We start from the raw sequence: 12,332 nt of genomic DNA on the forward strand, positions 1-12,332 counted from the left end.
TGCAAAAGACTTCTGCCTGAGACCCTACAGAGCTGCTGCCAGTCTGAGCAGACAATATTGACCTAGATGAACCAAAGGTTTGATTCAGTGCACGGCAGCTTTACGTGTTCAGTAGCAAATTAGCCGGGCAGAAAGAAAAGCGCTGTAACCACTGCGATTCTTCTGAGCTCATGCGGTGGAGGCTGGGGTGAGAAAGGGAAACAATCGGAAGCAGAAATAAAGGAAGGGAAACTTCAGTTTTGGTGACTCATCCAAGCCCATCCACCCATCCTTCTTCCTTACAGCGAAGGGCTGAAGTGGGGCACTTCTCCAGAGGAATCCAGCGGAGAACTCTTGACCAGGAGGTAAGTGGTTATTTCTGGTCAGCTTTTGGACTGTTCTGTTCTTTCATTCCAATCCTGTTAAGCTCAGTAATTGAGAGTCTCTCTGCATGAGACATCTCAGCACACGTTCGTCAAGTGTAGGGAGATGCAATGTTAGCCGGGAAGTGTAGTTTTAAAAGACAGTGCCGGCAGCGATTGCTCCTCAGAGGGTTTGTAAATTTCATCTTCGCCTCCCAGAAGTCTCTGTCAATTTCTCCTCTCTCATCTAAAACCGTGTGGGATCGCAACCAGAGGGCAGCGAGGAATGGAAATAGGCTGGAGCTGCCTTCCAGAGCCAAGCTTGGACCTGGAGAGGTTCTAATGGGCTGAAGTTTCCCTTCTGGCATTTCACACCCCCTTCACACAGCTCCAGTGTCTAGCAAAGCCTTTGCCCTGCCACCAGCTCTGTCTCTTTAAACTACCTTTCCTGACTAACATTGCATCTCCCAACACGTGTTCTTCGCATGGCAGATGTCTCGTGTAGAGGGACCCACCCTTCACTTCACTGATACAGCTGGCTTAGAGTAACCATTCCATATATTGCCAGGCCAATTTGGAGTGTGTGTGAGCTTTCGACACATATATGGATCAAACAGCATGTATGTTTATGCTGGAGTGCTTTGTCACAGTCCTGTTGCATTTCTCCTGTGCCTAACACCCCACCAGTCTCCCCTTCTACTCCGTTGTTCTCTTGTGCATAGTGCATAGAGCACTCCTCCATCAAGTTCAGGGAGATCTAGACTGGCAGCTGCTCTTTGGGGCCCCAGGCAAAGAAATATCTTTCCCATCATCTGCTGCCTGAGAGACTTTAACTGGGGGAATTCGAGATTGATTCCTGGGATACTGTGCTGTGCCAGAGCCCTTCCAAAGAATGAACTTGAAGTTTCTTTAGGCAATGTCAGATTATTCCATACTCTTACTGTCGACAGCATTCCAGGGTCTTGCTTCCAAGACGGTCCAACTAGATTAAGCCTGCAAGGTATAGTGGTTAGAGCATCAAAGTAGAATCTGGGAGTCCCAGGCTCAAATCCCCGCTCTGCCACGGAAGCTTGCTGGGTGACCTTGGGACAGACACACTCTCAGCCAAACCTACCTCGGAGGGTTGTTGTGAGGATAAAATGGAGGGGAGGAGAACATTGTTGTAAGCTGCTTTGGGTCCCCATCAAGGAGAAAAGTGGAATATAACTCTGCAAAGGGTCTGGGCCCTTTCTGATGGAAATATACAAACATTCTAGACCATTCATCTGCCTAACCCAATATCATTGACTCAGTAGTTCCTTTCCAGGCGTCAGAGAAAGATCTCCCCCCAACATCCTCTGCAGGAGATTTTTTTTTTCCCATGGGAAAAGTGGGTATTGAACCTATCATCTTCTGCATGCTATCCAGAAATAGAAAAGAGTCCAGTAGCACTTTTAAGACTAACCAACTTTACTGTAGCATAAGCTTTCGAGAATCACAGTTCTCTTCTTCAGATGCATGGAGGGTAAGAAGAAACTGGTCCAGAACTCCTCTGGATCTGTATGCATGCTATCCAGGTGCTCTTCCACTAAGCTGCCTCATTTGCAAGCACTGCTTGGAGAGCCTGGATTTGTTTTGTGGAAAACATGGTTCCTGCTCTTTGAAACTAGCACAGTGTACTGTCTTTGCCTGTGTTGGTCAGGTGGTCCACCCTTTCCAGCAATCCCAATCTGCACATGTCCTCAGTGCTGGAGCTTCGACCTCCAGCATCTCCAGTTAAAAGGCCCAGGTGTAGACGATGCGAAAGGTCTCCACCTGAGACCCTGGAGAGCAGCTGTCAGTCTGAGTAGACAAGACTGGCCTTGATAAATCGATGGCCTGATTCAATATAAGGCAGCTCCATGTGTCCATATTATTTATTGATTTCATTTATGTGCTTGTCTCCACAAGGCAGCTCCCAAAGCAACCTTCATCATTCTTCTCCGTTTCTCTTCACAACCATGCTGGAAGGAAGGTCGTGCAGAGACTGTGTTCTAACCCAAGGTCACTCACCAAGCTTCTTTGGCAGAGTGGGGATTTGAACTCGGGTCTCCCAGATCCTAGTTGGATACTCCAATCACTACACTTAGCTGGCTCTCATAGTCATTGTCATTGTCTATAGTCCACTTTTCTCAGTGAGACTCAAGGCAGATTACATATTGTGAGGTTATTACAATCAATAGGAGTTATTATTTTTTATTATTATTTATTATTTTTATATCCCGCCCTCCCCGGGATTTGAACTCGGGTCTTCCAGATCCTAGTTGGACACTCCAATCACTACACTTAGCTGGCTCTCATAGTCGTTGTCTATAGTCCACTTGTCTCAGTGAGACTCAAGGCAGATTACATAGTGTGAGATTATTACAATCAATAGGAGTTATTATTTTTTATTTTTACTGCGGCTTGGAGTGAGACTTCCACATTGTTATTATTATTTATGTTATTTATATCCCGCCCTCCCTGCAAGCGGCCTCAGGGTGGGTCACAACAGAAGATAAAATATACAAGATAAAATCACAATCAATTAACACAACTTTCTAATAAAACAACTGCTCACCATATAAAAACCATATAACATCTGATGGAGGTGGAGGTGCGGCTTAACCATGTGTGGTTGCTCATATATAGGGGGTCGATGGTCAATACCTCCTACAGACATAGAGGGGACCGGAAGAGAGGCTCATTTGGTGGAAACCCTGATGGCCTCAACCATACACCTGGCGGAACATCTCCATCTGTGTTAGTCTGTAGTTAGCTGTGTTAGTAAAGAGTCCTGTAGCACCTTTAAGACTAACCAACTTTATTGCAGCATAAGCTTTTGAGAGCCACAGCTCTCTTCATCAATATCAAAGAGTCCTTTCCTCAGCCACACTGCCAGTTGCCTTACAATTTATCCTTCCGAATTAGAAAAAGGGTTGAACTCACAAAGTTGCCCAAGGGCCAAAAATCTTAATCTCCCCCCTCTGTATGGATCCCAGCACCATTTTTAACACCTGAAATATTCCTACCCACCCTGTGCAGGTCTTCAGTGATTTACTGCGGCTTGGAGTGAGACTTCCACATTGCTGTGTGCAAACATCTACAGAGGCAGAATGGCAAGCCATTTCTGGCTGGCAGCATGCACATTGGTTCTGATTCTAGCCATGGCCGCACCTCAGGAAAACTCTTGCAGTGCTCCCAATGGCATAGATGGACACCCAGGGACTCCAGGCTTAAACGGGCGACCAGGACAGAAAGGTGACATTGGAGAACCAGGTAAGGCTACATTTGATGGTTCCTGATTGACTGACGTCTCCACATTTTAGGACCTCTGCCTTTCAGTGGAAGGAAAGTCTGTGCCTTTAACTGCTCTGGCAAAGCAATTCCCCTGACATCAGCATCTCTATGCTTGTGGGGGGGACTTCTCTTTTTCTTCTCTCAGTCTGTGCAAGACTCACCAGGGACAGCTTAGCTCCGTTATTTTGCCTTTCTTTCAGCCACACCAACACTAACCAGGCTCGCTTTTTAAAAACCTATTTATATTTATTTAAAGAATTTGTATGCCCCCCACTAGAACCAGCTAGAGAAAGTTCATGACTAGAACAATAAAATACCATTGAGCAAACAAAACAAAAATGAAATCCTGCCCTCAAGTCCTAGCTGACTAATGGTGACCCCTGGCAGGGCTTTTATGGCAAGAGACTAATAGACGTGGTTTGCCATTGCCTGCCTGGTCTTTGTTGGAGGTCTCCCATCCAATTACTAACCAAGGCTGACCCTGCTTAGCTTCTGAGATCTGACAAGATCTGGCTCACGTGGGCTATCTAGGTCAGGAAAACAAAACATGCCTATAATAAAACTCAGACTGGCGTGCAGAAGGTCTCAGGTTCAATTAAAAGGACCAGGCAGCAGGTGATGTGAAAGACCTCCACCTGAGATCCTGGAGAGCCGCTGCCAGTCCAAGAAAACAATACGGATTTTGATGGACCGAAGGTCTGATTGAGTACACGGCAGCCTCATATGTACATCAGTTTCTATCTCACCAGTATATACAAGGTGTTAAAAGGAGCAGGGATGAATCGTATGTGTGCAAGAAAGAGTAGATGGTGTGCACGGGGGGCCACTGCAAATCATCTTTGCTGGCATTTGGTAAGGGACAATGAAGAGAAAAATCAATGCAAAAGACTCCGAGTCTAAATGCAGCCTGCCGGTACGTCTTAAGTCATTTGTTTTTCCTGTTGAGAAAATGAAGTCTCATTTGGCCAAATTTAAAAATAGGAGCCTAGCGCTTCTCAGTTACCTCTGTGCCTTCTCATCCATAACCCTAGAAGGTTTCCAGGGGAGCAAAGGGAGACAGAAGCTGCCTACATGGGTTTCTTTTCCATCTAACTCCAAAAGCAGGTGAACTAGAGACTTACTGGCCTATTGAAAATAAAGTCACCAATCAAGGAAGGAATGGCCCAGGCCTCCGCTGATTCTCCCTGCCCACACCCCACACCCCACGCCTAAAATGTCGCTCAAGATTCATCCCAGAGGGGAGAGAAAAGCAAAGCCTAGCAATGCTCAACAGGAACCAGCCGACGTAGGGGGCATATCGGGAACACCTTATTGAGGCTCTGGTATCGAAGTCTGGCACGGCCTCGGCTGCAATTCCATTACTAGTATGGGGCTTATGACATTCACGGACAGTTTTCTTCTGTGATTTGGGGGATTGGATGGATGGCTCAGGATCATGTGTTTGCATGGGACCCAGAGAAGCAATGGAATAATAGAATCATAGGGTTGGAAGGGACCTCTAGGGTCATCTAGTCCAGCCCCTAGCACAATGCAGGAAATTCAAAGTTATTTCCCACCCACCCCCCAAACACACCCGGTGACCATTACTTCATGCCCAGAAGATAGCAAAATACCATTAGGATCCCCAGGTACACCGGCCTGGAAGAAATCGCTACCTGACGCCAAGGTTGTGATTAGCCTTACCCTGAACATGTAAGAAGGGGTCGCAAGAACTAAGCACTGATGTAACCCTTCCTGCCCTCTCCCTCATGATCTTCCCAGGTTCACAGAATCAATACTTGGCCCCGATGCCAACGCCCGAACTGTGTGAGTGGCAGAACGCTAACATGCACGCTTTTCTTTGTTTTCCTTTGAGGGCCATCTGGAAGAAGCATAGGGGCACGGGGGCCCAAAGGGGATCCAGGAGAGCCTGGTGTGCCAGGCATTCCAGGGAACCAAGGTTACAGAGGCCCCGACGGGCCTGAAGGACCCCCCGGGGAAGAAGGGGACCGAGGGCAGAAAGGCCAAGTTGGCAACGTTATGCACGAGGCCAGAGCGGCGTTCTCAGCCTCTCGGAAGACTCCAGAACCTAATGGCAATGTCGTGGTCTTTGACAATATCATCACCAACCAGGACAACTGCTACAGCGGGCAGCGGGGCGTGTTCACCTGCAAGGACCCCGGCTACTATTACTTCACCTTCCAGGTGGTTTCCAGTGGCAACCTGTGCCTCAGCCTGGTGCACCGAGACACCAAAGTGGCCACGTTCTGTGACGACAACCGCGACGGCCTCATGCAGGTCAACTCAGGAGGCAGCGTCCTGAAACTGGCCAGGGGAGACGCTGTCTTTCTGCAGGGTGACCCGGTAGCTGGGAACAAGGTTTACGACGGCACTGATGCAGACAGCGTGTTCAGTGGCTTCCTGCTTTTCCCGTTGTTGGGCTGAGGAGGAGCCAAGTGGACAAGTCCCCGCCTGACAGCCTCTGACATCCTCTGAGCAGCTCCCTCTTCTAGCCAGGCTACAGCTCAAAGGGTCCGTTTCTCACACGAAAGCGCATAAGCGCGCATGTATTCTTTCTAGGCCACCCTGTCTATGCCGTTTCTGCCCTTTTTGTAGCTTTCAGTGAGCACTAAATAAAATTCCCCCAGAATGAGAAACTTGGCCGGCATTGACTCATTGTGTCTTGAGGAAACAGGTATAAGGATTTATTTATTTTACTTATTTAATTAAATTTGTATTCCAATCTCCCCACAAGTGGGCTCAGAGCAGTGTAAAATATACAATAATAAAACTTGGCAGCATAAATATAAAATCAGTAATTAGCAATGCAATGTGTAAGACAGCTGCTCATATATTGCACTACCCATTCAGCCTAAACAAACCCGTGGGCAGGGTGGCCGGTTATAGATGGAATAACTGTTCTGTTAGCTGTCTGTTTCTCCAAGTAGAGGCATGAACATCAAGATGCCATACTGGGCACACTGTAGGGTTGCCAGCCTCCAGGTAGTGGCTGGAGATCTCCCGGAATTACAACTGGGCCGTTTCCACACACATTGAATAATGCACTTTCAATGCACTTTAGTTATCCTTTAGAAGTGGATTTTTTGTTCCACACATGGAAAATCTGTTACAAATGTGCACTAAAGCATATTGAAAGTGGATTATTTAATGTGTGTGGAAACGGCCCTGGTCTGCAGGCCACAGAGATCAGTTCACCTGGAGAAAATGGCTACTTGGGGGGTGGACTTTATGGAATTATATCATGCCAAGGTCTTTTCCCTCCCTAAACCCCACTTTCTCCAGGTTTCACCCCCCAGATCTCCAGGAATTTCCCAACATGGAGCTGGCAACCCTAGCACACTGCCTGCTGTTTCACAAGCATGGAAGGTGCATTTTGAATAGTGAATGACACATAGGGAAAGGAGGAGTAATCAGTTTTCAGTGTCATGATTGTAACCCCAAGAACAGCTCCATCAGTTGCAGAATATCCTTCTTGTCTTTTAACACAACTCAAGAGTTGCAGAATACAAAGTGCAACAGGCAGAGAAGAACCAATGTGAAAAGGAGAGGGGCTGACTTTGGTTTGGGGATGAAAACACAGGTGATCCAAATGTGTCCCTCTTTCCACTTGAACACATGATCCTGTTTTATACTGACTTTTGGTCCTTTGAGGTCAATATTGTCCACTCACCCTGACAGCAGCTCTCCGGGGTCTTGGGTCGAGGTCTTTTGCGTCACCTCCTGACAGGTCCTCTCAATGGAAGATGCTAGGGATTGAACCTGGGAACTTCTGCTTGCCAGGCAGATGTTCTTACCTCTGAACCATGCTCCATCTCCAAAGAAGGCTGCCCCTTCTCAGTTATTTACAGGGACTCTCCCCAATGACTGTGCATCTTACTGTAAAAGATAAGGACAATTCAGCACATGAAAAGAGGCATGACTTTCTATCTCAACACGAAGCCTCGTGTTGGAATGAGGTTCAGGGATAAATCTAATGTCCCCAGGGTCAAACTAGGTCCCAGCTGGGCCGGGCAGGGAAAGCAAAATGGATATGTTTCCCCTTTGAGAGGAGCTAGGAACAAAAGGACCCATTTGTTTGTGTGTTGTGTGTGTGTGTGTGTTATGGGAGTTTAGCAATGAACACACTTTGCAGGAATACACTTTGCACACCAAGAACTGGACACAAATCCAAACTTCAACCATCCTATTATTATATTAATACTGCTAATAAGTATTAATAGTAACTAATAATGCACCATGCATAGCAACAAAAAAAAATACTATTACTAAAAATAACAATGCGCCCTTAGTGAAAGTAGCCCTTTACAGAGTTACATGTACAAAAACAATAAGATGCCTGCCTACGAAAAGCTTACCAGTAAGAGAAGGACTAGAAAGGAGAATAAGACTTTGGGTTGCTTACTTTTAAGCTGCTCTCTCTGTCCTTTAAACATCCATTTCAGCTGCAAGTAATTATTGTGGTTTTAGCTCTGTGCCTTGAAAAGCCATTACCACCCATTTCCACTTATTAAGCTAGTATTAAAGGGGTAGGATATTTTTTTCTGTCCAGTTGACAGCTTTAGAGAGACTGGGGCGGATGACTGTGTGTAGCTGTACTGAAATACTACTGAGATTTAGTTAAAGTTGCTATTAAAAAATAGCTGGGCCCCCATAAACTAGCAGAGTAGCATCAATTGCAGAGAAAAAACGTGATGGATATTTTGGAACGTGCTGGCTGGTGTGAGTGTGAGAGAGAAGACAACAAACTTACACTTAGCTTAGGTTTAGAAAAGAAATAAGAATTCTTTATTATAGGAACTCCATACTCTGATAGGAAAGCGGAGAGATAGATCTCTACCTATCGGACAAGTCCTGCATCCATGGTGGAAGATGGAGAGAGAGAAGAGGTCGAAGTATGACAAGGAGAGAAAGAGAAGGATGTCATGAGGATGAAGTCCTGAGATTAACAATCTACACATCAAAGGATAGTTCAGGGCAGTCGAGGAGTAAACAGTTGCTCTGATCTCTCTACCTTTCTAACTTTCTGGTTTGTCCCCCTCTGAAACTTGAGGAAAGGTACAGCCTTAAGTTTTCCTCTTCTAACAGTTGGGAAGGGAGGATTAACGCGAAAAGCCAAAAGTCTCCTGGGGAAAGAGGGATTTGAAAGAAAGAGGAAAGGGGCATCACACAAGCCTTTCGAGGAGTTCCATACAACAAAGGGCATGTGCTGTTAGCTGCAGCTTAAAAATCTTTGCATTAGCTCTATCAGAAATACGTGCTGCATATTCACAAGATTCATAAAGAAAGATCACAGATTAAAAGACTGGGTGGTTGGGAAGGTTTGGAAAAGAGTGAGCGGGGTGAACCAGGAATCCCCCTGGACCCAACCTGGATATCTATCACATTTTTATCCTCCCCTTTCTCCCAGGAGCCCAGGAAAGCAAGCACAGTCTTTTCTCTCCTTTAGTTTATCTTCCCAACAACCCAGTGAGGGAGCTTAGGTGAAGAGATTGAGTAACTGACTGGAGGTTGCATAGTGAATGTCAAGGCTGAGCATAGATTTGAACTTGGATTTCTGAAGTTCTAGTCTGAGACTCTACGCACTGCATTGATTTGGTTCTAGGAAGTGAGTCCTTACAAACAAATGCAGGAAATTCAGAGCCAAGCTACAAGTGACGCCTGACGCAGGTTAGACACTTGTCAGCTTACCTCAAGTTTTGATGGGAAATGTAGGCGTCCTGGTCTTACAGCTTGGCTCTCCATTTAATTGAAGTTTACAGAACCACCACCACCCCACAACACACACAGCAGAGGGGAAGGGGGGCGCCTGGCGAGAGCCCGACACCTGCACTCCCCTCCTGACCACGTTCTCCCTCCTATAGACTGCTGCTCTGTAAACTTCAATTAAATGGAGAGCCAAGCTGCAAGACCAGGACACCTACATTTCCCATCAGAACTTGAGGGAAGCTGACAAGTGTCCAACCTGTGTCAGGCATCACTTGTAGCTTGGCTCTAACTACTACTTACTGCTTACTACTACTGGCAGCGGCTGAGTAGGGGCACAGCAAGGTCCCTCCCCAAACCTTCTACCTGGAGGTGTGATGGAAGGAACCTGGGACCTTCCACGCCCAATGCGTGGGTGTTGCTAGCACAGAGCAAGGCAATTCCAGAAAAACAAAGGAACGGAATGAGGGAAACAGTCCTCACTTCTTTTCCGTGCCTTGTGCTTTCGCCACACCACTCGAGCTTGACCGCAGTGGTCTATTTCTTGGCTCAAAGTTTCCTTTACCTCATTGCCAAATGAGTTCTTCATTTGGTGCTGGGGTGGGGTGGGGGCAGAAGCCGACTTCTGCCTGAAGGAAATGCTGAAATGTAGCACTCAGCATAAATTGCACTTGTCAATAAAAAATTATGCAGAACTGGAGGGGGGGGGTGAGAACGAGAGATGCTGAATTGGACAAATATTTATTTGCAAAATCGCCAAGATTTGGACCACAGGGAATGTTTCAGAATGACAGAGAAAGTTACATCAGGCACAACGGGGTACCAGCAAGTAATGTACTAGCCCCCATACCAATATTCACTTTCCCCCCTTTTCTTTTAATTTTCTTTCACGGCTGGGAAGGCCATTTTCAACCTGCCTCGTTTTCTTTGGCCAGTTCCCCATTTTGGTTTGTTTCTCTGACACCTTTTTTACACTGTTGCTTTTTACAGTGATATTTCTATCAAATTCTATGAATCCGGTCAGGAAAAAAGGGATGGCTGCAGATTTATCCCCGGTGTGGAGAAACCACAAAAGAAAGCAGAAACTTTGAATCGAACCAAAGCTGTCATGAGATTGGGAAACGTCCCTTACATATCTCCTGAGCAGCGTGAGCAATGATTCACCCTTGTAGCCAGCGCATTTGCCATCCAACCTGTAGCTCTGTTTCGTGTAAAGTCATTGGCTGAGAGAAGGCCATTTAAAGCTGGAAGCGGAGTATATTCTTATCCTCTGCTCTTTATTTATTTATCACATTTTTTAAAGTCCTGCCCTTCCTCCAAGGACCTTGAAGTCAGCAGCATACTAGTTTGCTGTTCCTTCATTTTATCTTTACAACAACCCTGCAAGGTAGATTAGGCTGAGAGACTATGACTGGCGCAAAGTGGTCAACAGGGAGTTGAACCTGTGGGCTTTCACAGATGAAAACTGGGATAATCTCAAGCAGACCTTTTTTCTCATCCCACAAAGCCTTCATCCTGCTTCCTCCACCAGATTGGATTGCTGTCTATCAAGAGATAACCCAATTTACCTCTCGCATGTTTATTCTGCCTTCCCTCCGAGCAGCGCACAGCCGTAGGTGCTTATTTATTTCAAATATCTGTCCCTCACCTCTGTGTATTATATATCCAAGGTGGCTTATAATCACCACTTAAGAGAGAGAAAACAGCCACCAGAAATAAAACTAAGAAAACACCTCCAAACATCGTCGAAATAACAGCTAAGAATTACCATACAGCAAGTAAGGGAGGCAAATCCCAATTTGTCAGAGGAAATGCTCAGAACAGAAACTTCCAGAATAAAATTCCTAGACTTCTTAGATGGAAAAAAATGAACCTAAATCTTGCCACTAAAATGGTTCTCCCGTTCCTACATTTATCTTCACAACAACCTTGTCAGGGATTCCTGGCCAGGGCTACCACTTCAGCACCATGAGATCTGTTTATGTCATTTCAGAAATAAGAGTTTTTCTTTGCATGCCATCATATGAATTGGATGGGACTAGAAGAGTCTGTATTAGGTCTAGAGAAATTATGTTCTGGTCTGGTCTGTGGGTTGCCTACAGGTAAACATATCTACCCAATGTATCTTTTAATTCACCCTTCCTTAATTCAAGTAGCTCAGGGTAGATAATAAGTTTTCCCTTCCCCTATTTTATCAACACAACAACCCTGTGAGGTAGGTTAGGTTGAGAGAGAGAGAGAGAGAGAGAGAGAGAGAGAGAGAGAGAGAGAGAGAGAGAGAGAGTCTGGCCTGAGTTTACCAGTGAGCTTGATGACCAATGTGGCACTCTACAGTGCTGGTGTTCCCTGTTTACCAGGGACACTCCTTAACAACATAACAAGAGCCCTGCTGGATCAAACCAATGGTCTATCTATTTTTGTATTAATTTTTTAATGAACAACTGATTAAAAATAATAAAGAGAATAAAGGAAAAATACATTACTAGAAGGGAGAAAGGAAACGAACAAAAGAACAAAAATAAATTGGGAATAAGTATCAATCTTCTCTGTGAAAAAGTACGTAAGTATACACTAACTCTAAATTTACCCTTACAGTTAATATGATATCTTCTTTCCTTCTCCATTCCCTTTAAACATCTTCTCCTTTCTGTACTTCTTTCCCTTTAAATATCTTCTTTTCCACCTCCCAACCTTCAAAGGCACAAACCATCAATTCATTTTTCTCTGTTTCCTGCAAAAAGTCCTTAAGGGGTTTCCAGGTAGAGCAGCGGTCAACCAGTTGCCCTAAAGGACCACAAACAGGGCATAGCCTCCCTGATGTTGCTCTGATGTTGTCCTGATATTTCTCCCTGATGTTGCTTCCTAGCTTTGGGCTTCAGCGGTTTACTGTTTCTGAATATAGAAGATCCCTTTGGTCACCATGGCTAGCAGTCATTGATGGACTTCTACTCCAATGAATCTAACCTGCTTTTAAAGCCATCTGTGCTCATG

At 45.6% G+C, this 12,332-nt stretch overlaps 1 protein-coding gene across 1 annotated transcript; it reads left to right on the forward strand.

Annotated features, from left to right (window-relative positions):
- The first annotated feature begins 252 nt into the window (after positions 1-252).
- Positions 253-6,278, forward strand: C1QA (complement C1q A chain). The gene is made up of 3 exons (XM_055001567.1): positions 253-344; positions 3,384-3,617; positions 5,494-6,278. The coding sequence occupies exons 2-3, from the start codon at positions 3,455-3,457 to the stop codon at positions 6,060-6,062; spliced, it is 732 nt and encodes a 243-aa protein (XP_054857542.1). The 5' UTR covers positions 253-344; positions 3,384-3,454; the 3' UTR covers positions 6,063-6,278.
- The last annotated feature ends 6,054 nt before the right edge of the window (positions 6,279-12,332 follow it).

This window comes from Eublepharis macularius, chromosome 17, assembly GCF_028583425.1.
Source record: "Eublepharis macularius isolate TG4126 chromosome 17, MPM_Emac_v1.0, whole genome shotgun sequence".
In the NCBI taxonomy this organism is placed as follows: Eukaryota; Metazoa; Chordata; class Lepidosauria; order Squamata; family Eublepharidae; genus Eublepharis; species Eublepharis macularius.

Coding starts and splice junctions, on each gene's coding strand:
- C1QA (XM_055001567.1), top strand. CDS start 3,455: ATGGCAAGCCATTTCTGGCTGGCAGCATGCACATTGGTTCTGATTCTA. Junction 3,618..5,493: donor AGGTGACATTGGAGAACCAG/GTAAGGCTACAT, acceptor TTTTCCTTTGAG/GGCCATCTGGAAGAAGCATA.